Below are 23,684 nucleotides of genomic sequence, written 5' to 3' on the forward strand. Positions count from 1 at the left end.
TTGGTCCCCAGCTGGACAAAAATAGGGCACCTTGCTTCCTTGGGATTGACCTCTTGGAAAGTGTTTTAAATCCAGGCTTCCTTAGCATTTGAACACCCTTTGATGTCACAAGAGGTGTCTCCTTTGCAGCTCTCCCGGCTCGGAGCCAGGAGCACCTGTACTCTAATTCTGCCTCTGCCACTGGCTCAGTGTGTGGCCTTGGGCCAGTCACTTCTGTTTGCATTGCCAAGCACCCAAAAGCCCATTATGCAGTGTGGGTACAAAAGCAGATGAAGACACAGTCCCTGCCCTGAAGGGCACATAATCTAATTTAAACCAGGACTCCTAATAGACAGTAGGAGGGAAGCACAGAGGACAGTGATAAGGGTCCCATGGATGAGTTCTGCCCATTCCTTAATGGGGCTGAATCATTTGAAAGCACTTAGAATCATAGAATCATAGAATCATAGAATATCAGGGTTGGAAGGGACCCCAGAAGGTCATCTAGTCCAACCCCCTGCTCGAAGCAGGACCAATTCCCAGTTAAATCATCCCAGCCAGGGCTTTGTCAAGCCTGACCTTAAAAACCTCTAAGGAAGGAGATTCTACCACCTCCCTAGGTAACGCATTCCAGTGTTTCACCACCCTCTTAGTGAAAAAGTTTTTCCTAATATCCAATCTAAACCTCCCCCACTGCAACTTGAGACCATTACTCCTCGTTCTGTCATCTGCTACCATTGAGAACAGTCTAGAGCCATCCTCTTTGGAACCCCCTTTCAGGTAGTTGAAAGCAGCTATCAAATCCCCCCTCATTCTTCTCTTCTGCAGGCTAAACAATCCCAGCTCCCTCAGCCTCTCCTCATAACTCATGTGTTCCAGACCCCTAATCATTTTTGTTGCCCTTCGCTGGACTCTCTCCAATTTATCCACATCCTTCTTGAAGTGTGGGGCCCAAAACTGCACACAGTACTCCAGATGAGGCCTCACCAATGTCGAATAGAGGGGAACGATCACGTCCCTCGATCTGCTCGCTATGCCCCTACTTATACATCCCAAAATGCCATTGGCCTTCTTGGCAACAAGGGCACACTGCTGACTCATATCCAGCTTCTCGTCCACTGTCACCCCTAGGTCCTTTTCTGCAGAACTGCTGCCTAGCCATTCGGTCCCTAGTCTGTAGCTGTGCATTGGGTTCTTCCGTCCTAAGTGCAGGACCCTGCACTTATCCTTATTGAACCTCATCAGATTCCTTTTGGCCCAATCTTCCAATTGGTCTAGGTCCTTCTGTATCCTATCCCTCCCCTCCAGCGTATCTACCACTCCTCCCAGTTTAGTATCATCCGCAAATTTGCTGAGAGTGCAATCCACACCATCCTCCAGATCATTTATGAAGATATTGAATAAAACCGGCCCCAGGACCGACCCTTGGGGCACTCCACTTGATACCGGCTGCCAACTAGACATGGAGCCATTGATCACTACCCGTTGAGCCCGACAATTTAGCCAGCTTTCTACCCACCTTATAGTGCATTCATCCAGCCCATACTTCCTTAACTTGCTGACAAGAATACTATGGGAGACCGTGTCAAAAGCTTTGCTAAAGTCAAGAAACAATACATCCACTGCTTTCCCTTCATCCACAGAACCAGTAATCTCATCATAAAAGGCGATTAGATTAGTCAGGCATGACCTTCCCTTGGTGAATCCATGCTGGCTGTTCCTGATCACTTTCCTCTCATGCAAGTGCTTCAGGATTGATTCTTTGAGGACCTGCTCCATGATTTTTCCAGGGACTGAGGTGAGGCTGACTGGCCTGTAGTTCCCAGGATCTTCCTTCTTCCCTTTTTTAAAGATTGGCACTACATTAGCCTTTTTCCAGTCATCCGGGACTTCCCCGGTTCGCCACGAGTTTTCAAAGATAATGGCCAGTGGCTCTGCAATCACAGCCGCCAATTCCTTCAGCACTCTCGGATGCAACTCGTCCGGCCCCATGGACTTGTGCACGTCCAGCTTTTCTAAATAGTCCCTAACCGCCTCTATCTCCACAGAGGGCTGGCCATCTCTTCCGCATTTTGTGATGCCCAGCGCAGCAGTCTGGGAGCTGACCTTGTTAGTGAAAACAGAGGCAAAAAAAGCATTGAGTACATTAGCTTTTTCCACATCCTCTGTCACTAGGTTGCCTCCCTCATTCAGTAAGGGGCCCACACATTCCTTGGCTTTCTTCTTGTTGCCAACATACCTGAAGAAACCCTTCTTGTTACTCTTGACATCTCTGGCTAGCTGCAGCTCCAGGTGCGATTTGGCCCTCCTGATAACATTCCTACATGCCCGAGCAATATTTTTATACTCTTCCCTGGTCATATGTCCAACCTTCCACTTCTTGTAAGCTTCTTTTTTATGTTTAAGATCCGCTAGGATTTCACCATTAAGCCAAGTTGGTCGCCTGCCATATTTACTATTCTTTCGACTCATCGGGATGGTTTGTCCCTGTAACCTCAACAGGGATTCCTTGAAATACAGCCAGCTCTCCTGGACTCCTTTCCCCTTCAAGTTAGTCCCCCAGGGGATCCTGGCCATCCGTTCCCTGAGGGAGTCGAAGTCTGCTTTCCTGAAGTCCAGGGTCCGTATCCTGCTGCTTACCTTTGTTCCCTGCGTCAGGATCCTGAACTCAACCAACTCATGGTCACTGCCTCCCAGATTCCCATCCACTTTTGCTTCCCCCACTAATTCTACCCGGTTTGTGAGCAGCAGGTCAAGAAAAGCACCCCCCCTAGTTGGCTCCTCTAGCACTTGCGCCAGGAAATTGTCCCCTACGCTTTCCAACAACTTCCTGGATTGTCTATGCACCGCTGTATTGCTCTCCCAGCAGATATCAGGAAAATTAAAGTCACCCATGAGAATCAGGGCATGCGATCTAGTAGCTTCCGTGAGCTGCCGGAAGAAAGCCTCATCCACCTCATCCCCCTGGTCCGGTGGTCGATAGCAGACTCCCACCACTACATCACTCTTGTTGCACACACTTCTAAACTTAATCCAGAGACACTCAGGTTTTTCTGCAGTTTCGTACCGGAGCTCTGAGCAGTCATACTGCTCCCTTACATACAGTGCTACTCCCCCACCTTTTCTGCCCTGCCTGTCCTTCCTGAACAGTTTATAACCATCCATGACAGTACTCCAGTCATATGAGTTATCCCACCAAGTCTCTGTTATTCCGATCACGTCATAGTTCCTTGACATCACCAGGACCTCCAGTTCTCCCTGCTTGTTTCCAAGGCTTTGTGCATTTGTATATAAGCACTTGAGATAACCTGTTGATCGCCCCTCATTGCCAGTATGAGGCCGGAGCCCTCCCCTCACAGACATTCCTGCCTGTGCTTCCTCCCGGTATCCCGCTTTCCCACTTACCTCAGGGCTTTGGTCTCCTTCCCCCGGTGAACCTAGTTTAAAGCCCTCCTCACTAGGTTAGCCAGCCTGCTGGCAAAGATGCTCTTCCCTCTCTTCGTAAGATGGAGCCCGTCTCTACCCAGCACTCCTCCTTCATGGAACACCATCCCATGGTCAAAGAAACCAAAGCCTTCTCTCCGACACCATCTGCGTAGCCATTCGTTGACTTCCACGATTCGATGCTCCCTACCTAGGCCTTTTCCTTCCACGGGGAGGATGGACGAGAACACCACTTGCGCCTCCAACTCCTTTATTCTTCTTCCTAGAGCCACATAGTCCGCAGTGATCCGCTCAAGGTCATTCTTGGCAGTATCATTGGTGCCCACGTGGAGAAGCAGGAAGGGGTAGCGATCCGAGGGCTTGATGAGTCTCGACAGTCTCTCCGTCACATCACGAATCTTAGCCCCTGGCAAGCAGCAGACTTCTCGGTTTTCCCGGTCAGGGCGGCAGATAGATGACTCAGTCCCCCGGAGGAGAGAGTCCCTGACCACCACCACCCGCCTTCTCCTCTTGGGGGTGGTGGTCGTGGAACCCCCAACCTCAGGACAGCGCATCTCATGCCTTCCAACCAGCGGAGTCTCCTTCTGCTTTCTCGCCCCAGACATATCATCTGGTCCACTCTCCGCAACGATACCTGTGGAGAGAACATGAAAGCGGTTAGTTACCTGTGTCTGTGTTACTGGAACCCGGACATTCCGCTTACCTCTTCTGGAGGTCACATGTTGCCAAGCTTCTTCACTGGTGTCTTGGCTCCTCTGTGCAACCTGCACTTTCTCTCCTTCTCTTGCTAAGTCGCTAATTTCAGCTCTGCCCAGCTGCCCTGCAAGCTGGCCAGTGTTACTGAGAGATTGTAGGTATCTGTGCACAAGTGGGTTTTGGGGAGGGTAACAGTCGTATGGATCAGGGGTGGCACTTCTGGCATCAGGGTGGTGTGTGAAAAAACAGATGGTGGGAGAAGCTGAGAGATGGCACTCAAGGCTGTCATCGCTTGGGGAGTGAAGGGGGCAGATAAAAGAGCAGAGTTAGGCAGGGCCTTGATATGATGGCAAGAAACCTGAATCTTCTGCACAGTGGAAGAGTTCACAGAAGGGGTGACATGGGGGGTGTGATGGGCAAAGAGGGTTATTTTAGCAGTAGCATTTTTTATGGACTGGAGATAAGGACAGGTGTCCATGAGGCCTCAGACTATCATAGAATCCTAGAATACCAGGGTTGGAAGGGACCTCAGAAGGTCATCTAGTCCCACCCCCTGCTCAAAGCAGGACCAATCCCCAACTAAATCAACCCAGCCAGGGTTTTGTCAAGCCTGACCTTAATAATATCTAAGGAAGGAGATTCCACCACCTCCCTAGGTAACGCATTCCAGTGTTTCACCACCCTCCTAGTGAAAAAGTTTTTCCTAATATCCAACCTAAACCTCCCCCACTGCAACTTGAGACCATTACTCCTTGTCCTGTCCTCTTCTACCACTGAGAATAGTCTAGAACCATCCTCTCTGGAACCCCCCTTCAGGTAGGTGAAAGCAGCTATCAAATCCCCCCCCCCCCATTTCTCTTCCACAGACTAAATAATCCCAGTTCCCTCATCCTCTCCTTATAAGTCATGTGTTCCAGTCCCCTAATCATTTTTGTTGCCCTCTGCTGGACTCTCTCCAATTTGTCCACATCCTTCCTGTAGTATGGGGCTCGAAACTGGACACAGTACTCCAGATGAGGCCTCACCAATGCTGAATAGAGGGGAATGATCACGTGCCTCGATCTGCTGACAATGCTCCTACTTATATAGCCCAAAATGCCATTAGCCTTTCTGGCAACAAGGCCACACTGTTGACTCATATCCAGCTTCTCGTCCACTGTCACCCCTAGGTCCTTTTCTGCAGAACTGCTGCCGAGCCATTCGGTCCTGAGTCTGTAGCGGTACATGGGATTCTTCCGTTCTTAGTGCAGGACTCTGCACTTGTCCTTGTTGAACCTCATCAGATTTCTTTTGGCCCAATCCTCCAATTTGAGTTTGGCTGTCTGGGTGGGAAAGCATGGAGATGCTGAGGAGCAGTAAACAGCAGGACTTGGACACGGCTTGGGGGGAAGATGGGGGAAGATGTCACTCAGGCCTGTAGTCAGGGAAGATGATGGGGTTTGAACAGTAATGGAGAGAGTGGAGTGAGGCCTGGCTGAAAGGCATTTTAAGTTGAACCTGACAGCAAGACATCCCGGAGATGTCAAAGAGCCAGAGACTGGATGGAGGGAGATGAGTCAGGAATGGGAAGGCAGCTGTTGAGTCGTCAGTGTAAAGATGGTAAATGAAACCATGTGAATGGATTAGAAAGATCACTCAGAAAGAGGGGGCAGACATCCTGATTAGCTGGAGTGACCCACTGTCATTTCTACCGGGGATGGTCTCTTAGCAACATTTTTAACATCCATAATGGGTCTTGGGAGTCCAATTTGCAATAAATAGCCATAGTGGGATTGGAGTGCCCAAGTCACAAGCTAATGGCCCTAGTGTCTGGGGTGGGGTCGGGGGATATGATTTCCACCCAAGGGGCAAATGTTGGGGAAAAATCCAGCCTGTCAGCTGGATAGTTGCCCAATGTCAACTATGATTTTTTTCCACCCCCTACTGGAGAGGCAGTATGGCCTAGTGGCTAATGCCCAGGATTGTGACTTAAGAGACCTGGGTTCTGGTCCTGGCTCTGCCACTGATTTACTGGGTGACCTGGGCAAGTCAGTTCCCCTCTTTGTGCGCCAGTGTCCCCACCTGAATGGTGGTGATGGGCACGCTGACTGCCTTTGGAAAGCGCTCTGAGATGTGCAGGTGAAAAGCTGTTCACTAGATAGTTTTTTTTTTTTTTTCAAACCCAGTTTCTGAGAGTGCCCCCTTTAATAGTGAGGCTTCAGCGAGGCACTACCTGAGAGTCTGGATAATTTGCAAGTGATAACCCTGGTGATACCGGTACCTGGTGTGCTCCTGTGGTTGCTGATACAGAGCCTCTTGTATCCTCTGTTCATTGAGGAATCCAGTTATCACCTTTTTCTCCTGTGTCAGCAGGTATCTTGCACATCTCGGGTATTTCAGGCAAATCTCCCTTTCTCTGGCCCAGACAGACAGTCTGTTTCCACAGCTTGTAATTGTGTCTCTGCTGTAGGGTAACAGTTTTTGCTGCCTTCCTGCTGTTCCCAGGTAGACTGCATGTCCAGACGGCAGTGTGGACAGTGGCTTTGTGTGTGTGTCTTAGGCAAATTTCTGTCTCTCTTGCTTTCCTTCCAGTGCGTATTTGTCTAGTCTGTTCTTTTTGTAGCTTTGAGCAACTGCAGTCTTATGAGAGGCAAAACCTTGTCTGGCTGATAGCAGGTGTGCTGGTAAAACAGATCCTTTTCTCTGGATATTTCTGAGTTCCAGCAGGGCTGGACGCAGACCTCTGTCTCGGTTAGTTTCTTTGAGGGAGATTTTCACTGTCTGGATAACTCTCTTGGCTGTCCCGTTACCCTGGGATACACTGGCAAGGAGGTGATGGCAGGTCAGGGCAAATTCCTGAGATTCTGCGCCTGAGAGTGGGTCAGTAATTAGAGGCGTTGGTAATTTCAGGTCTTGCTGATTGTGATGGGATCTGGGTAAGCACTAAGTGCTGCTTGTGTCCGATAGTTTGACGTCTCCGTGAATTTGCTAGTAATGAATAAATGGGTACTTTGCCAACCTGAAATAAATCTCTCCCCAGCTTTTGCTTCAGTCTCTTTGGCGCTTTTTGATGTTGTGTTGCCTCGTTTTGGTTTTGCTCTTGGGAAATGATTACATGCATTACAGCAAGCAGGCATGTCTCTTATTTGAGCAATTGTTTCAGGCAAGAACAAAATCTCTCTTGGCCTTCGCTTGCGTTTCTCGATACCTTGATGATGGCAATGTGTTTTTTGTTGTTTTTTTTTACTGAGCATCTTTTCTCAGAGCTTCTGGAACAGTCAAGTTTTTTTCGTTGCCTTCCCTAACTGGCCAGTGTGGTTTCAGTTTCAGGTCTCATGCTGCTGGCCTTTCCTTGTCAAACTGATGATTCACGCTCATTCTGTTTCAATGTGAGATTTTTGCTAATTTTTTAAATACTAATAGTCAGATGCCTCCGTACTTGACTTTCACGTTCATCAGTCTTGGCATCAGGTGATGTTGATCTATTTACTTCCCTAGTAAGGGAATCCAATTCTTGACTGATTTATATTCCACATGGAGGTCACGTCTTTGATTGTAGTTAGTGCAAAAGAAACTTTGTGATGGCTTGTGATCAATTCTACAGTATTGTTTCCTTTCTCATGCAGCTAATCTAATCCATCCTGTCTGCGCATGACTTTCAAACAGTCAGTCGCAATACTCAACGTCTCCTTTTCAATCTGGACAGTTTCCTTCTCCTTTGTTTAGGGTTCTCAGTGTAAATGCAAGTGGCTACTGTTCTGGTATAAGGGGCTTGCATTCGGTCTGTCAGAAGTGGCAGCTGCAACTGGCTTAATTAAACGCTCTTTTAAAACTAGCAGATTACTAATCAGTGATGCAGGCCTTGATCCTGGAAAGGGTTATGTATACGTTTATCTTTTACCCATGTGAATTGTCCTATTGACTTCAGTGGGACTGGTCATGTGCTTAATAAGGTTAAGCCCATGTTTAAGAGCTTCACAGAAGTGGGGCTTTAAACTGCTATTTATGTCAAGTCATTATGTTGTTTTCACTTTTCTGAGCTTCCTCTAAAATGGTTTTTATTAGCCAATGATAGATTTGGAATGAATTTTTCCAAATAATTTATCATCCCCATAAATTTTTGCCTCCACTTGACATTGAGAGATGAGGCATTTCAGTTTATCTGGATCAGCCATTGAGGTAAATTTCAGTTGGACTTTGGTTTTTGGGTTTTGAAAGGGTTTTTGAGTTTTGGTGTGTCTCCCTCGCTGTCTGCCAAACTTGCCCAAGTCTTTCATTGCCCAGACTAAATTAAAACATTATTCACTTTATAACTTGAGCACCTTGTAATCCTTGAAAAGTCTGTGCCGTAACACTTTGAAATACTACAGGAGCAGAACTAATACCTACGGGGCGAATTCACTGCAACTTCTAATATCCAAATGACATATTACAAGTCACTAGCTTAGTGCTTGATTCATCTGACTCCTCTTGCCAAAATGCATATCATGCATCTAATACTGAGAATGTTGCGTTTTTTTCTTGAGAAAGTTTAGCTGCTGCTCCTTGAACAGTTTTCAGTGGATTACGTTTCCATTTATGTCTTTATTTAAATCATACGGCTCAGAGCATATCTGCACTTATGTTTGGCTTTTCAGTTACAGCCCTAGAATGAACCCGAGATGTAGGTTATTTGGATTTTGTACAGCCCCAAGCTTTTGCATTTTACAAAGCTCAATTTTTATCTTTTCATTCAGGGCAAATGGATTTTATTTTATTTATTTTATTTATTTATTTATTTTGTCCTGGATGGATCACCAGTGTTGCTGATTCCTCTGTCCTATCATGTCATGTTCAACCCATATGTGATATCGTGGCATTTGCAGCAAACAGCCTTGAAACGGAGGCTAGAAAATTAGGTTCGTTAACTACATCAGGCGGGGAAGTGAAAAATCCACACCCTGAGCAGCTTAGTTAAGCCAACCTAAGTCCCCATGAGGACAGCAATAGGTCAATGGAAGAATTCTTCCTCTAGGGGAGGTGGATTCCCTATGCCGATGGGAGAATCCCTCCTGTCGGTGTAGGTATGTCTACACTGAAGAACTACAGAGGCACCGCTGTAGCATTTTAAGTGTAGACAAGCCCTGAGTTTATGGTTTTTAATCCTACCCCAGCTGGAATATCAGTATTAACTGCTTGGAAAGTTATGAAGTGATCCCAGTTCTTAGAACAAGCTGCCATTGTTCTGTGTCCTTGGATTTAGGTCCGGGATAGGACATCAGCTTTCCTTTAGGTCGCTAGGCAGGATTCTTAGCTACTCTCCTATGTAGTTTACTTGCAATAACACTGCATTTTACTCCAGCAACCAGTTTAAAGGCTGCTGCTCTTTCCTCCCACTTGCTGAAGCCATCCCTTGAGGATGGGGCTTAGAGAATTATTTGTGGGTGGAGCTAAAATGTGACTCTCTGGGAGTGTCAGTGGGTGACTTGGTGACATGCAATGCCCAATTTCCAGGGATGCTCCTGATTCTGGCATGCTCTCCCAGGCACCGAGTAATGGGTGTGTGCCACGGGGCCAGGGCTGCCGATTCTCTTACATTCATAGTAAATGAGGCACTCCCATGCGGCCCTGCTGAGACTGGGCCCTTTGTGCTAGGCACTGCATGGACACACAGGAAGATACCAGGCAAGCCTCTCGGGCAGTCCTGCTTTTGCAGAGTCCAGTACTTGCACAGAATTGGACCTGAGGCGTCAGACAGGGGACGCCATTTTAAAGAGCGTGCCTCTCCACCCCAGCTGGCGTGACCTTGCACACATGGTCACGCTGGCAGGAGTGGAGCAGTGAAAAATGCCCCTCCCCTCCATGTGGCCTGTGTGTGAGGTCCCACTGCACAGGAGGTGGGTGCCATTTTTAAGAGTTTGCTGCCCTACCCCCACATAGCGTGACCTCGCACGCACTGTGCTTCCGTGGTCATCTGGGTAGGGTCTTGGCAGGGGCAGGCTTACACCATTCCCAGAGGTACCGGAGTCTCTGGGTGAATGGCCACCTTATAGGAGACAGACCCTGCCCCAAAGAGCTTGCAGTCCAGTGCAAAGCATGATGGTGAGTTTGGGATGTAAGAGCTGGAACAGATCCTCCCCAAACAGCCATTGGCTGGGCCCAGCCTGGGTTCGCACTGGTGACCTACAGGCCCAGGGTTCTTAGAGCCCTGAGGGATCCAGTGCCCGTAAGCACCCACGTTACACCTTGGGGAATGAGGCTGCTTGGTGGGAAGATGAATGTATTAAATCAGGTTCTGCCCTTTTGTGGCCCTGTCACAGGCAGGGTCTGCTCCGCTCTGGGCACAGGAAACATCTCCCACCTCTCTGCTCTGTCTCCAGCTGGTTCTGAAAGGGACAGCTCCCACTTATAACAAACAAATGCAATAGTGAAACACCTTTTAATAGACCATCCAAATTCACTGCTGAAAGCAGTGCTTTGCCATATAAAATTCTTCCCACAGCTAAGCCAGCTTCCCAGGTAAATATATTTTTTCTCCTCCATAGTGGGTCATCAACAGGGTTTAAACCCACACTCTACAGATCCACAGCACAGACCTGTTTCCCATTAGCTCTAGAAGTAACTGCTTGGGAAGGTGTGTTATTCCCCTTGCGTGGACCGGCCCATACATGCTGGTGGGTTACAGGTGTGTGAGCTGGCAATGGCTCACCTGGGCAGCAGGATTCCTGGCTCTGGGAGCAGACGGCAGTTGAGTGATTCCAGACAGCAGAGCCAAATGTCACAACACTCCCCAGCTGGGTTACTTGTGGGACTGAGCTTAGGACCTCTGAGTGCAAACATGGGAGCTGTACCACTGAAGCTAGCAGCGATGTAGTATCGGAGTCACAAACATCTACGTGGACAAGTGGCTAGAGAGTAACACGAAGCTGCCCTTTGTTACTGTGGGTTTCAGAAGCCTCTAATTTGCCATGTTCCTTCTAACAGTCTATGGGTCTGTCTTCGCTGCAATTATCCCATATGATTGGCACTTGGGTTGGCGTAGCCCAGGTGTGAGCAGCTGCGCTGCAAAACCCTACCTGGCTTACCATGTCCTCACGGATGCTGCACTCCCTGTGTGTGTCACTAGGATGTCAGGGGAACATCCACATGGTGGTTTGTACTGCAGCAACCTGAGCCGTTCTGTGATTCTTTCCCTGTGAGTTGTGGGAGAACTTCTCTGTCCTGGCATGTGAGGGGCATGGTGGGAAGGCATTGGAGGACTGGCAGCACCTCTGTGGCATCCTCATCACAAAGTGGGTAGGTTACCAGTGTTAGCGGAACCTGGGTTCTAAACCTTCCCCCAAGCTGGGCCAGCTAGCCTGGGGTGAAAGCAATGCCACACTCAGGCCAGAGGGATTTGGGTGGGGTGGGGCGGGGCAGGCAAGCATCTTGGTAAGAAGCCAGGATAAGGCTTGGTCTGCACTACAGAGTTAGGTCAATATATATGTCAACCTAACTATGTCAGTGTCTACACTACAGCCGTGCTCCTGCCGATGTAAGTGCTTTACTACACCGACATAGTATCAGAGGGGTAGCCGTGTTAGTCTGGATCTGTAAAAGCAGCAAAGAATCCTGTGCCGTGCATCCGACGAAGTGGGTATTCACCCACGAAAGCTTATGCTCCAGTACATCTCTGAACCTTGCTCAGGGTTTAGCTGATCGCCGTATTTGGGGACGGGAAGGAATTTTCCTCCAGGGCAGATTGGAAGAGGCCCTGGAGGTTTTTCGCCTTCCTCTGTAGCATGGGGCACGGGTCACTTGCTGGAGGATTCTCTGTTCCTTGAAGTCTTTAAACTATGATTTGAGGACTTCAATAGCACAGATATAGGTGTGAGGTTTTTTACAGGAGTGGTGGGTGAAATTCTGTGGCCTGCGTTGTGCAGGAGGTCAGACTAGATGATCATGATGGTCCCTTCTGACCTAAATATCTATGAATCTATGAATCTCTTAGTCTATAAGGTGCCACCGGACTCTTTGCTGCTCCTACCCCAACATAGTAACTCCTCTTCCACGAGAGGCGAAGGGCTTATGTTGGTGTAGTTAGGGTGAGACACTGTGTTCCCTACATGAGCTGTTGGCTGACTTGTCAATTGCACAGCTCCACAACGCCCCACCGCTCCAAGCCGGGGGTGGGGGGCAAGAAGCTCGGAGGCAGCTGGACTCCTGGCATGGAGCCTTGGTGCTCAGCACCTCACGCTGCCCCTCTTCAGTCAGTGGAACCACCAACAGAAGAAGGGTAGTGTGGATATCACCTAACGTAGGTCAACTTAAAATTGTAGTGTAGACATGCCCTAACTCTGCAGAGCAGACAGATCCTACGTGGCAAAGTGGAGGAGACTTGGCTGTGTTACAGAAGAGCCCTGATTCTGTTCCTAGCTCTGCCTGAAGTAGGCAGGTTCTTACACCAGGTCTTAACAGTTCACTTGCATGATCTACACATGAGTTAATGCTGCTCAAGTTAACGGAGCTCAAGGGAGAGAGGCCACGCTGTGAAGTCGCACACAGCTTGCCCAGAGTGATTGGATTAGCAGCAGTGCGGTTGTGCTAACTCCCGTGATAGCCCAGACCCTGATGGGCCAGCCAACTGGAGTTAAAAGTGCTTTCATACTCACGAAGGGGTTTTGTGTGTGTACGGGGCAGTGGGGCAGAAGGGGAGTGAGAACAAGCCCTCGAGCTCAGTTATCTGTTGCCATGTCTACGCCACAGGGCCCATGTCAGCATGACCCCTGCAATGTCAACAGAAGGAGCTTTTCTGCCCGGAAGTAACTCTACCTCCCCGAAGGATGTGTCAACAGAAGCACTTTCTCCTGTTGGCTTAGCTGCACTGGGGGCTCTGCCAGCATGTGTCACCTAGGGCTGTGACTAGCCAATGTAGCTCTGCAAGCACAGCTTTTTAGTGTCAGCCTGGCCTGTAAAATGGGTGAATGATGTTATGAGAGCTGGGTTCAGAATAAGGGTGAAGAAAGGGCACGGAACTTGCAACAGCAGGCAGCGGAGGAGCTGGGGCTAGAACTCATGGTCTCTGAGCTTGTATTTTAGTGGCCCTTCCCATGTCTCCTGGGCATGGCACGTAGGAGTTTCACTCACTGTACTTTGCTTCCCTGAAATCTTGTGAAAGCCAAGATTTCTCACGTCCTCACAGGAATCATAGAATATCAGGGTTGGAAGGGACCTCAGGAGGTCATCTAGTCCAACCTCCTGCTCAAACCAGGACCAATCCCCAACTAAATCATCCCAGCCAGGGCTTTGTCAAGCTGGGCCTTAAAAACCTCTAAGGATGGAGATTCCACCACCTCCCTAGGTAACCCATTCCAGTGTTTCACCACCCTGCTAGTGAAATAGTTTTTCCTGATATCCAACCTAGATCTCCCCTACTGCAACTTGAGACCACTGCTTCTTTTTCTGTCATCTGCCACCACTGAGAACAGCCTAGCTCCATCCTCTTTGGTACCCCTCTTCAGGTAATTGAAAGCTGCTATCAAATCCCCCCTCATTCTTCTCTTCCACAGACTAAACAATCCCAGTTCCCTCAGCCTCTCCTCATAAATCATGTGCCACAGTCCCCTGATCATTTTAATTGCCCTCTGCTGGACTGTCTCCAATTTGTCCACATCCCTTCTGCAGTGGGGGGACCAAAACTGGACGCAATACTCCAGATGTGGCCTCCCCAGTGCCAAATAGAGGGGAATAATCACTTTCCTCGATCTACTGGCAATGCTCCTACTAATGCAGCCCAATATGCCATTAGTCTTCTTGATAGCAAGGGCACACTGTTGACTCATATCCAGCTTCTCATCCACTGTAATGCCCAGGTCCTTTTCTGCGAAATGGCCGCTTAGCCAGTCAGTCCCCAGCCTGTAGCGGTGCATTGGATTCTGCACTTGTCCTTGTTGAACCTCATCAGATTTCTTTTGGCCCAATCCTCCAATTTGTCTAGGTCACTCTGGACCCTATCCCTACCCTCCAGCGTATCCCCCCATCTTAGTGTCATCCATGAACTTGTTGAGGGTGCAATTCATCCCATCATCCAGATCATTAATGAAGATGTTGAACAAAACCGGCCCCAGGACCGACCCTTGGGGCACTCCGCTTGATACCAGCTGCCAACTAGACATGGGGCCATTGATCACTACCTGCTGAGCCCGACGATCTAGCCAGCTTTCTATCCACCTTATAGTCCATTCATCCAGCCCACACTTCTTTAACTTGCTGGCAAGAATACTGTGGGAGACTGTATCAAAAGCTTTGCTAAAGTCACGATATAGCACATCCACAGCTTTCCCTGTATCCACAGAGCCAGTTATCTCAACAAATATGTATAGCAGGGGCCATGATCCTATTGTTAATGTTGCCAACAATCATGCAAACATCTCATCAGACAGCCCAGATTTTATTTATTTACTCGTGTCATTTTTTGATCCACCTTCAGTTGCCTCAAGGTGTCCAGGTGCCGCTTGGGCCCACAGCCGTCTCCATGCGGGTATCAGGTCACTCCCATGGCTGCCTCCTTGCGGGGAGGAACTTACGACTGAGAAGGGGGGAGAGAGAAATAGCTCAGGGCAGACAGGCAGTGGGTGGTGTGTTATGATCCTGAAAAATTATAACTCAGTTAATTTCTGATCTGCAAGTAAATGAAGAAATGCATATTCATCAACTATGCAAATTAGACAGTGGCATTTGCATTAATTCTCCAGCTTTGTGGCCCTTCAGCCTTACAAGGGTATGGACGTGAAGAACCACGTTTTCAAGTAGCTTCTGATTTTTGGGTGCCTGCCTTGATTTCTGGTCCCAGCTTGAGACACTTATGGCCGGACTTGCAAGTGCGCTGAGCACCCACATCTTCAGATGTTGTCAATGAGAGCTGTAAGTGCTAGAAATCCGGCTCAGGGTGTCTCATGTCAGGCAATGCCGAGTCAAGGCACCTAAAAGCAGAGGTCACGTGCGAACAGAGCTGTCAGTGAGGTTTTGAGGCAGAATGTGCAAGGGTGAGCGTAGATAGCGTTCGGGGCTGGGCCTGTGAAATCCTCCCTTCCTGTATCCCCAGAGGGACTCCCTGGTAAGGAGGGAGAGCTGCTAAGAGATCTCTTGCTTGACGACTCAGCTGAGCATCGCCTGGAGAGAGATGGCCATGGTGACCCTGCACAGGTGTTTGTGGGTGTAAAACCCAAGGAGGGAGAAGGAATGATTGTTCCGGCTGGTGGTTGTGGGTAGGATGTAGGCCCACCTGTCTGGCTCCTCATTCCCTGCTGGGGGGATCAGTGTAGTGCAGAGATGGGGTGCAGGATTAAAGAAAAACACATGCCGTGGCCACCCTTGTGCTCTCTCAGTTGCAATGACCAGAGGTGAGTTAGGGGCCCGAATGTTGCTGTTGAGGAATGGGATGCAAGTAACCTCAGGGCTAGGCTAGCTGTGTTAGCCATGGGTAGACAGCGGGACAGAGAAGAAGTGCAGGGCCAGCCCCATGGAAATCCATCCTGCTGAGGGAGTGGGAAGAACGTTAGGGGTCTGTGCTGTGAGGAGAGGGATCGTGTTCATCCTAAATGGGCATGTCGGAGCTATTCGGCTGCACCATCGTCTCCCTGGGGACATTCTGGGAACCTGTTTGCTGGGGGCTCTGCCATTCCATTGCACAAAGCCCAGGGAGCCGATTGCAGGGGACTCTTCTCTCTCTCCCTCCCCCCCCCCCCACCGTGCTGGATTAGATGGGCCCTAACTAGTCTCTGCTTCTCTACTGAGAGGAGCTGATGAGATCTGGTGGGGCAGTGGGTTCCTGCTGAACCATGAAGGGGTATGAGGTGGTGTGGGCTGTTATTGATTCGTTGTCTTCCAGGTCTGTTGTGATCCTCCATCATCCCACACTCTCTGTGCAGGGATGGTCTGGGGAAGGCACCCTCCATCTTGGTTACCCCCTGAGAGCCACAGGGCTTTCCTGCATGGGGCTTAGGGGTGCCGTCCTCATCCCACTCTGACCCCTTGGGGACTCCTCCCACCTGGCCCTGCTTTGCCTTCGACCCTCAAATGTTGTGTTGTTGCCACTATCTTTCCAGCCAAAAGGATCCTAGAGCAGCTGCTCCTTAGCACCCTCCTGCTCCATCAGGATCTGGGTTTGATTGCCAGGCCTGGGGGTGCTGCAGCTCACCCCAGCCAGGCAGAGTCCCTTGTCTCCCAGGCCCTTGAGCTGGAGGTGGATGGCTCCAGTGAAGGGACCAGAGGGTGGTCTCTAGGGAGTGAAGGGGGAATCCTTATGGCTGTGGGAGCCCTGCCGCCCGAGATGGCGACTACACTGAACCCCAGGGCCATGCTGGTGGGGGAGAGGGGCACCCTTCTGCCTCACAGGCCCTTTCATAAAAGACCAACACAACCGGGCCATCGCCCTTCCTGGGGCAGGAGGGGCAGCCTTCTGCTGCTGTCAGCTGGCACCTGGGGGCAGGAACCCCACATTGTCACCTGCTGCCTACAGGGGACAGAGGGGCTGCCCTGGAGCAGAGGCCCCGACACTGATTTCATGCACTGAGCCTGACGAGATGGGCCGGGGCGTGGGCCTGGTGTGCGGAGCGGGAGAGGATAAACCATGCACAGATGTGTTGAATAAACCCACTGCGTGTGCCCCTGCCCCATGGAGTCAGTCCCAGGCCCGTAGCGGTGTCCGGGAGCAGGCTCTGGATAAAACTCATGTCATGTCAAAGTTCCAGCTCTGGCACCATCTGTCCTGCATGGGGAGGAGGCTGGGCCTGGCAGGGAGTGGGTGGGTGCGTGACCTAGCCAGGCCTTGCTGTGTGGCACCTACTGAGCTGTGGAGGGGGTAACGGAGCCCAGCAGCAAGTGCCACACTGTGACCCTCTCTCTGTTTGCCTCCTTGCAGAATGGCGGAGCCTCGCTTTAACAACCCCTACTTCTGGCCGCCCCCTCCCACCATGCCCAGCCAGGTAAGACCCCCTCCCTACCCTGCAGCAAGAGAAGCGAGGAGGGGCAGCTTTTTGCAGTCGTGGGTGAGGTCCAGCTGCAGAGCAGCACGATCCCAGGTAGTGGCTGTTGGGGGCTGTGGCAGGGCCAGCCGAGACCCCGGGAAGAGCAGTGGGCAGGGCCACGGCCGGGAGGGACTGACCCCTGGGGAGAGATTAAGGTTGCTAAAGTCCTGTGGCAAGTGGCGATGAGAGACCATGTTTCAGGACCCACGGAGCTGTTGGGCTGGGGAGCCAGGGAAGGAAGCCCCTTTGCGAGACTCAGGGGTAGACGAGAAGGGACAATCCGGCCCTGAGCTCCGGGGGGGTGTGTGCGCGCGAGAGAGTGCATTAGATGAGCTATTGCCTCTGCTCCGTCTGCAGCGTCTATGGCAGGTACCCCAGCTGTGGCTGGCTGGGCGAGGGGCAGCCTTTGGCAGGCATCCCAGCGCAGAACAGTGTGCCAGCTAGCTTGGTGGGTGGGTGGAAGCTCAGGGCCACATGCTGGCATAGGATCTGCCAGTGCTGGGGGCCCCACTGCATGTTGGGACGCATGCAGCTCCAGCAAGAGTCTGGCCCTCTTTCCCCCAAGCAGTCACAGAGGTGGGGCCGCGGGTGGGAGCACCCTTCCCCTCTCCACATGTGGATTTGCAGAGGAGGGGCCATGCCCCAGAACAGTGGCACAGTTGGGGGGTGGGAGCTAGTGTCCCCTCGCCTGTGCTGTGCCGGGGCTGGCAGCTTCCCCGTGAGGCCAGTACCTGCCATGCTCCCGTGCCTCTGGCAGTGACGTGTGCATCTTGCTTTCCTCGTCCCAGCTGGACAACTTGGTTCTGATCAATAAAATCAAGGAGCAGCTGATGGCAGAGAAGATCCGGCCCCCTCACCTGCCCCCAACCTCGGTGTCCTCCCAGCAGCCCCTGCTGGTGCCCCCCTCGCCTGCGGAGAGCAGCCAGTCCATCATGTCCCTCCCCAAACTGCAGCAGGTCCCAGGGCTGCACCCACAGGCCGTCCCCCAGCCTGACGTGGCCCTGCATGCCCGGCCGGCCACCAGCACGGTCACAGGTAACCACAGCCAAGCAGCACCGTGGGGAGCAGCGTGGGGGGGGAGGGAAGGGAAGGGGCTTCCGAGCAGGGTTAGAGGGGTAGGGATGTGCATCTCTGCCCAGGCAGGAAGGGACAGGACTCCAGAGGAGCGGGGCCCCCTGTGTTTGAGGGAACCCAGATTACCCGGCAGGATCCCTAGGCAGAGGCTGGCTCTGCCCCCCAACTCTTAGGCCATGCTTACCCCCTTGGCAGGACGCTCTGTTTCACCCACTGCCCTTTCTGCCGACGGGGTACGGAACCTCTCAGTGCTGTGTTTCTGCCACATGGAACCCCCGTGTGCTATGTTGCAGCTGCAGGGGGTCCCCTCCTGCCTCCATTATCAGGGGCTGGGAGTTTTGGGGGGGCATTGGGTCAGCCCCCCCCCCCCATGGCTTGGGTCCCCTAAGTGGGATCAGCTGTATCGGGGAAGCCACGCCTGTCCGGGGAACTCCCTGAGATGGGGGCTTAGTATCCGAAAGCTGGCTGCCCCCTGGGGGAGAAGGGCGAGCTCCATCCCTGCTGAGCTGCGTGCCAGTGACCCCCCACCCTCCCCCTTTACCTCTCAGGCCTGGGGCTGGCCTCCCGTGCCCCCGCGGTCAGCACCTCGGAATCCAGCACTGGTACCAGCACCCCCTCCACCCCAACCTCCACCAGCCAGAGCAGACTCATCGCTTCCTCGCCCACCCTCATCTCAGGGATCACCAGCCCCCCACTCCTGGACTCCATCAAGACAATCCAGGGCCACAGCCTGCTGGGGGCGCCCAAGTCAGAGCGAGGGCGGAAGAAGATCAAGGCGGAGAACCCGTCGGGGCCACCCGTCCTCGTGGTGCCCTACCCCATCCTGGCCTCAGGCGAGACCGCTAAAGAGGGCAAAACCTACAGGTTGGAACATACACAGCAAAGTGCCACTTCTTCAGCCCCAGGAGCCCTGGGCAGGCAGGCAGCCCCCACACCAGCTTGGCTCTGCTGGCTGCTCCCTTCCCTCTGCTGAAGGAGGGGCACCTGGCATAGGAACAGCCCCTTTCTGTTCGGGTGCCACCCTATGGCCTTCGTTTGGCCAGGCCTCTACTGAGGTGTGGCCCCACCCTCCATGCACCACCCTCTGTGCCAGAGTGGGGCATGAGCACAGGACTGGCACCCAGGACTCCTGTGTCCTAGTCCCATCCTTAGGAGGGGGGTGGGAATCAGGGTGACTGGGTTCCTTCTCTTCCTGGTTCTGACACTGATTCCCTGGGTGACCTTGGGCAAGTCGCTTCCCTTTTCTGTGCCTCAGTGTCCCCATCCGTGGAATGTGGCGCTCACAGTTGCCTGTCTTGTGGGGGACAGTTGTGTGGACTGAAAGGTCAGATGGTCCCCTTGGCTACTGACCCAGTGCTGGTGAGCGGAAGTTGTGCTCCCCCTCCAGCTGTCCTCAGTCTCTGCATTGTTAGCTTCTGCAGCCATGATGCTGCTGTGGGACCCATCAGAGACTGGCTGCCCTGCCCCACCACACTGGCTTCCCATGGACTTTCCCCTTGCTCCGCGCAGCCTACAGAACAGTGTGTGCCCATCACCAGGGAATGGGACAAGTCTTGGGTAGGAAGCCAGGCCTGTTCGGTGGATCTGGCCCATGGCAGCCAGGCCGGAGTTACTCCCGGGGCAGGCCGGGGCTGCAATGGCCTCATGTCCCGCACTGTTCTCAGACCCCGGTCCTTGTAGCACTGCAGGGCACGCCGTCCTAGAGCTGGCAGCATGTCTCCAAGGTGCAGGGCCTGGCGGGGGGGCGTGCTGCTTGCCATTCCTTTGCTGATGCCCCTGGGCCCCTCTCGCTGTCCCTTCCCAGGTGTAAAGTCTGCCCCCTTACCTTCTTCACCAAGTCGGAGATGCAGATCCACTCCAAGTCACACACAGAGGCCAAACCCCACAAGTGCCCGCACTGCTCCAAATCCTTCGCCAACGCCTCCTACCTGGCCCAGCACCTGCGCATCCACCTGGGCGTGAAGCCGTATCACTGCTCCTACTGTGAGAAATCCTTCCGCCAGCTCTCCCATCTCCAGCAGCACACCAGGTGAGGGGTGGGGCTGCCCAGGGAACGGGGCCCAGCTGACTGGGGAGCGTTGCAATGGCCAATGCCTGGCTGGCTCTGAGCAGATGCCACCTGCTTGCCCCGTGGCATCCCAGAGCAAACAGGCCTCTGACAGCTGGACCAAGCCTGTAACTCCTGTCTGGCTGAACTGCTTTGGCCCACAGCCTTTGTCCCAGAGCAGCTGGGAAGCTGTAGCCTCACCAGTTCCCCTGTCCCCCCGATGGTCCCACAGTGCAGTGCTTTGTATGGGGAGATTACCCCTAGCCACCTTCACCCATCAACAGCGCCGGGCACTATGGGTAGGGGAGGGACCAAATTCATGGTCCTTTTTGGTCAATTTCACGGTCATTGGATTTTAAAAATCGTAAATTTCAAGATTTCAGCTATTTAAACCTGAAATTTCAGGGTGTTCTACTTGTAAGGGGCCTGACCCAAAAAGGAGTTGTGGGGGGTCACAAGGTTATTGTAGGGGGGGTTCATATGGTTACCTTTACTTCTGCACTGGTGCTGCCTTCAGAGCTGGGCAACTGGAGAGTGGTGGCTGTTGGCCGGGAGCCCAGTCTGAAGGCAGAGCCAGCAGCAGCACAGAAGAAAAGGTGACGTGGTTTGGTATTGGTGGGGCGCTGCCTTCAGAGCTGGGCACGTGGCCAACAGCCACCCACTCTCTGGCTACCACTTCTGAAGGTAGCACAGAAGTAAGGGTGGCAATACCGTGACCCCTCTAAAATAACTGTGCAACCCCCCCTGCAGCTCGCTTTTGGGTAGGGTTACCAGCTTTGGTTGGATGAATTCCTGGAGGTTTCATCACACGATATTATTTTTAATTCTTGGAGAGTCCAGGACAATCCTGGAAGGTTGGCAACCCTGCTTTTGTGTCAGGACCTCCAATTTGAGAAACTCTGGTCTCCCCTGTGAAATCTGTAGAGTAGAGGGTGAAAGCACCCAATAGACCAGATTTCACAGGGGGAGACCAGGTTTCACAAGCCATGACACATTTTTTCATGGCTGTGAATTTGGTAGGGCCCTAACTATGGGATAGCAGCCTCAGGAGTCCCAGAATGCACTGGGATAAGCACAGCCTGGGTATGCCACTGCTGTCCTGTCAGGAGCCTGCTGCTGGTAGCCCCCCACTTAATCTGTACCACTGAGGTGTGTCCAGCCTTGAGCTCCCCGAGAGCCATGTAAAAATTCACCAGAACCTATGAGACCTGGCTCAGTGGTGATAGGTCTGCACCCCTTGCACCAGTGTTTGCATGCAGAGGGTGTGTGGCACGTGCCCCTGGTGTCTCATGCCAGGTGCCAGATTTTGCCTGTGAACAGGTGCCCAGCCATCCTGTTGCATGGAGCTGTGGAATCTAGAATCATAGAAGTTTAGGGTTGGAAGAGACCTCAGGAGGTCATCAAGTCCAACCCCCTGCTCAAAGCAGGACCAACCCCAACTAAATCATCTCAGCCAGGGCTTTGTCAAGCCGGGCCTTAAAAACCTCTTAAGGATGGAGATTCCACCACCTCCCTAGGTAACCCACCCCAGTGCTTCACCACCCTCCTAGTGAAATAGTTTTTCCTAATATCCAACCTAGACCTCCCCTACTGCAACTTGAGACCACTGCTTCTTGTTCTGTCATCTGCCACCACTGAGAACAGCCGAGCTTCATCCTCTTTGGAACCCCCCTTCAGGTAGTTGAAGGCTGCTATCTAGCCCAGGCTTTCCGATTGGGCCTGACTGGGAGAGCGTTTCTCTGGCCACCTCAGGACCCCTAGAATGATACAGGGTTTGACTCCTATTCCCACCCTTGGCTTCCTTTCCCTTTGCCCCTGGGTTCCTGCACTGCCCCCTAGCGTCAAACATGAAGGAGCAGGCTGGCCCCTCTACTCTGGGCGCCTGAATGGAATGAAGCCAGAGGGACAATTGCCTCCTGTGAGCCCTTGGGACAGGCCAGCCATCCTCTGCCTGCCTCCTTGGACTGGCCCTATAAACCTCCCTCCCTCTTTCCCTTAAGGGTGCCACCTGTCCAGCTTTGCCCAGGATCGTCCCTCTTTTGAGGTAGCTGTACTGGGAGATCTGTCAGGGTGCTCAGTACCTGGCCAGTCTAATGGGCCCAGGAGCATCCCGGTTGTCCTGGGTTTTTGTACTCAGAGGTGGCAGCTCTGCCCTCCCTCCGGGCTGAACAAGTCAGACGCCATGATCTTGCTGATCAGGAAATAACTAAACTGCCAGGTGGTGCCAGCGCTTTGGCAGCGCCTGTCTTCACCACGGAGTTAGCGTGGGACTCCTCTCGAGAGAGCCCGGCTCCAGTGGGCACGGCCAGGCTGTGTCAGAGCTCTCCCGCTGCCAGGCCTGCGCTGGCCCTGCCCGCGCTGGTGTGAGGTGCTAGGACTTCTGGGGGCACAGCCCCGGGCGTTCACGTTGAGGGGGCTGGGCGGCTCTGCCGGTATTTCCCAGGGGATTGAGGAAGAACTGATCTGCCCCCCGGGAACGGGGGAGCATGGTGGGAAGGCTGTGGCAGAGTGGCACTAGTCTGTGGCCCCACAGCAGGGGAGGTGACAAGTGGTGCACGTCTCGGGCCAGCCAGCTCGAGCTAAAAGCACCACTGGACCCGAGTGAGGGAGTCGGTGCGAACGGGACATTCGGGTTCTAACTCCAGGGGAGGCAAGGGGAGGCTTGGCCCAAGCTGGCGTTGGCTAGACAGCATGCTGGGGGCCCACTGCCCTGCAGCTGGGGTGGTCCGGCTCCACCCCATTGCGGGTGGGGGGTGGCTCCTGCTTTTGTGTTTGTGGCTCTCGCAGGGCTGGAATCCAGCATGCTAACAGACGCAGCCCTTTTTGGGGACAGAGCCACCTTGCTCACTGAGTGGGGCAGGAGAGAAGGGGGCTGTCCAGGTACCCTCTGTGTGCTGGGGCCTTAGAGGGCTGGTGCGTCCCCACGGTAGAGTAGGGCAGGGGGGTTGATCCCATTCTAGGCAGGGCCTGGGTTGACATGCCTGTTGCTGTGTTGCAGAATTCACACTGGCGACAGACCCTACAAGTGCCCACACCCTGGCTGTGAAAAGGCTTTCACGCAGCTCTCCAACCTCCAGGTCAGTGCCCTGGCTGGGTGCCCGGCATGTGCCCAGCCCAGTGGGGTCAGCCCAGGGGGGGCCGAGCCCTTGGAGTGGGGAGACACAAGTGGTTGCAGGATGGGGATGGAGTGGGGCAGAGAGCTCTTGATTGGGGTGGGGAACAGAAACTAAGAGGCTGATGGGGGAAGGGGAAGAGGAGTAAAGCCCTGGCTTAGGTCATGGAGCTGGGTAGTTGAAGTGAAGGGGGAGACATCTCTTCCAACCCAATGGATGTGATTCCAGGGAGCAGCTTCAGTGCCTGGGGACCTAGGACAGGGGGAGGTGGCGCCAATGCCCTGAGCCAGGCAGGGGGCTGTGGGGATCGATAGTCGTTGGCCCCTGTCCCACAGGGGTGTCTGGTCTGCCATTGGTGTGGATCCT

The 23,684-nt window shown here is 52.8% G+C and overlaps 1 protein-coding gene across 9 annotated transcripts in view; it reads left to right on the forward strand.

The window, feature by feature from the left end:
* ZNF362 (zinc finger protein 362) overlaps positions 1 to 23,684 on the forward strand; it is a 54,624-nt gene that overhangs the window by 25,672 nt on the left and 5,268 nt on the right. For 6 of the 9 annotated variants that reach the window (XR_012155520.2, XM_073316293.2, XM_073316292.2 and 3 more), the window contains exons 3-7: positions 16,979 to 17,138; positions 17,873 to 18,119; positions 18,707 to 19,022; positions 19,963 to 20,187; positions 23,204 to 23,282. Coding sequence is in view for 8 of the 9 variants with exons in the window: in XM_073316293.2 (XP_073172394.1) it covers positions 16,979 to 17,138; positions 17,873 to 18,119; positions 18,707 to 19,022; positions 19,963 to 20,187; positions 23,204 to 23,282 (1,027 nt within the window). In the remaining variant the exon portion in view is untranslated. The remainder of the gene's footprint in view (positions 1 to 16,978; positions 17,139 to 17,872; positions 18,120 to 18,706; positions 19,023 to 19,962; positions 20,188 to 23,203; positions 23,283 to 23,684) is intronic. The other 3 variants (XM_073316298.2, XM_073316291.2, XM_073316297.2) reach the window with 1 other exon arrangement.

The sequence above is a fragment of the Lepidochelys kempii genome, chromosome 18, assembly GCF_965140285.1.
Source record: "Lepidochelys kempii isolate rLepKem1 chromosome 18, rLepKem1.hap1, whole genome shotgun sequence".
Taxonomy (NCBI): Eukaryota; Metazoa; Chordata; order Testudines; family Cheloniidae; genus Lepidochelys; species Lepidochelys kempii.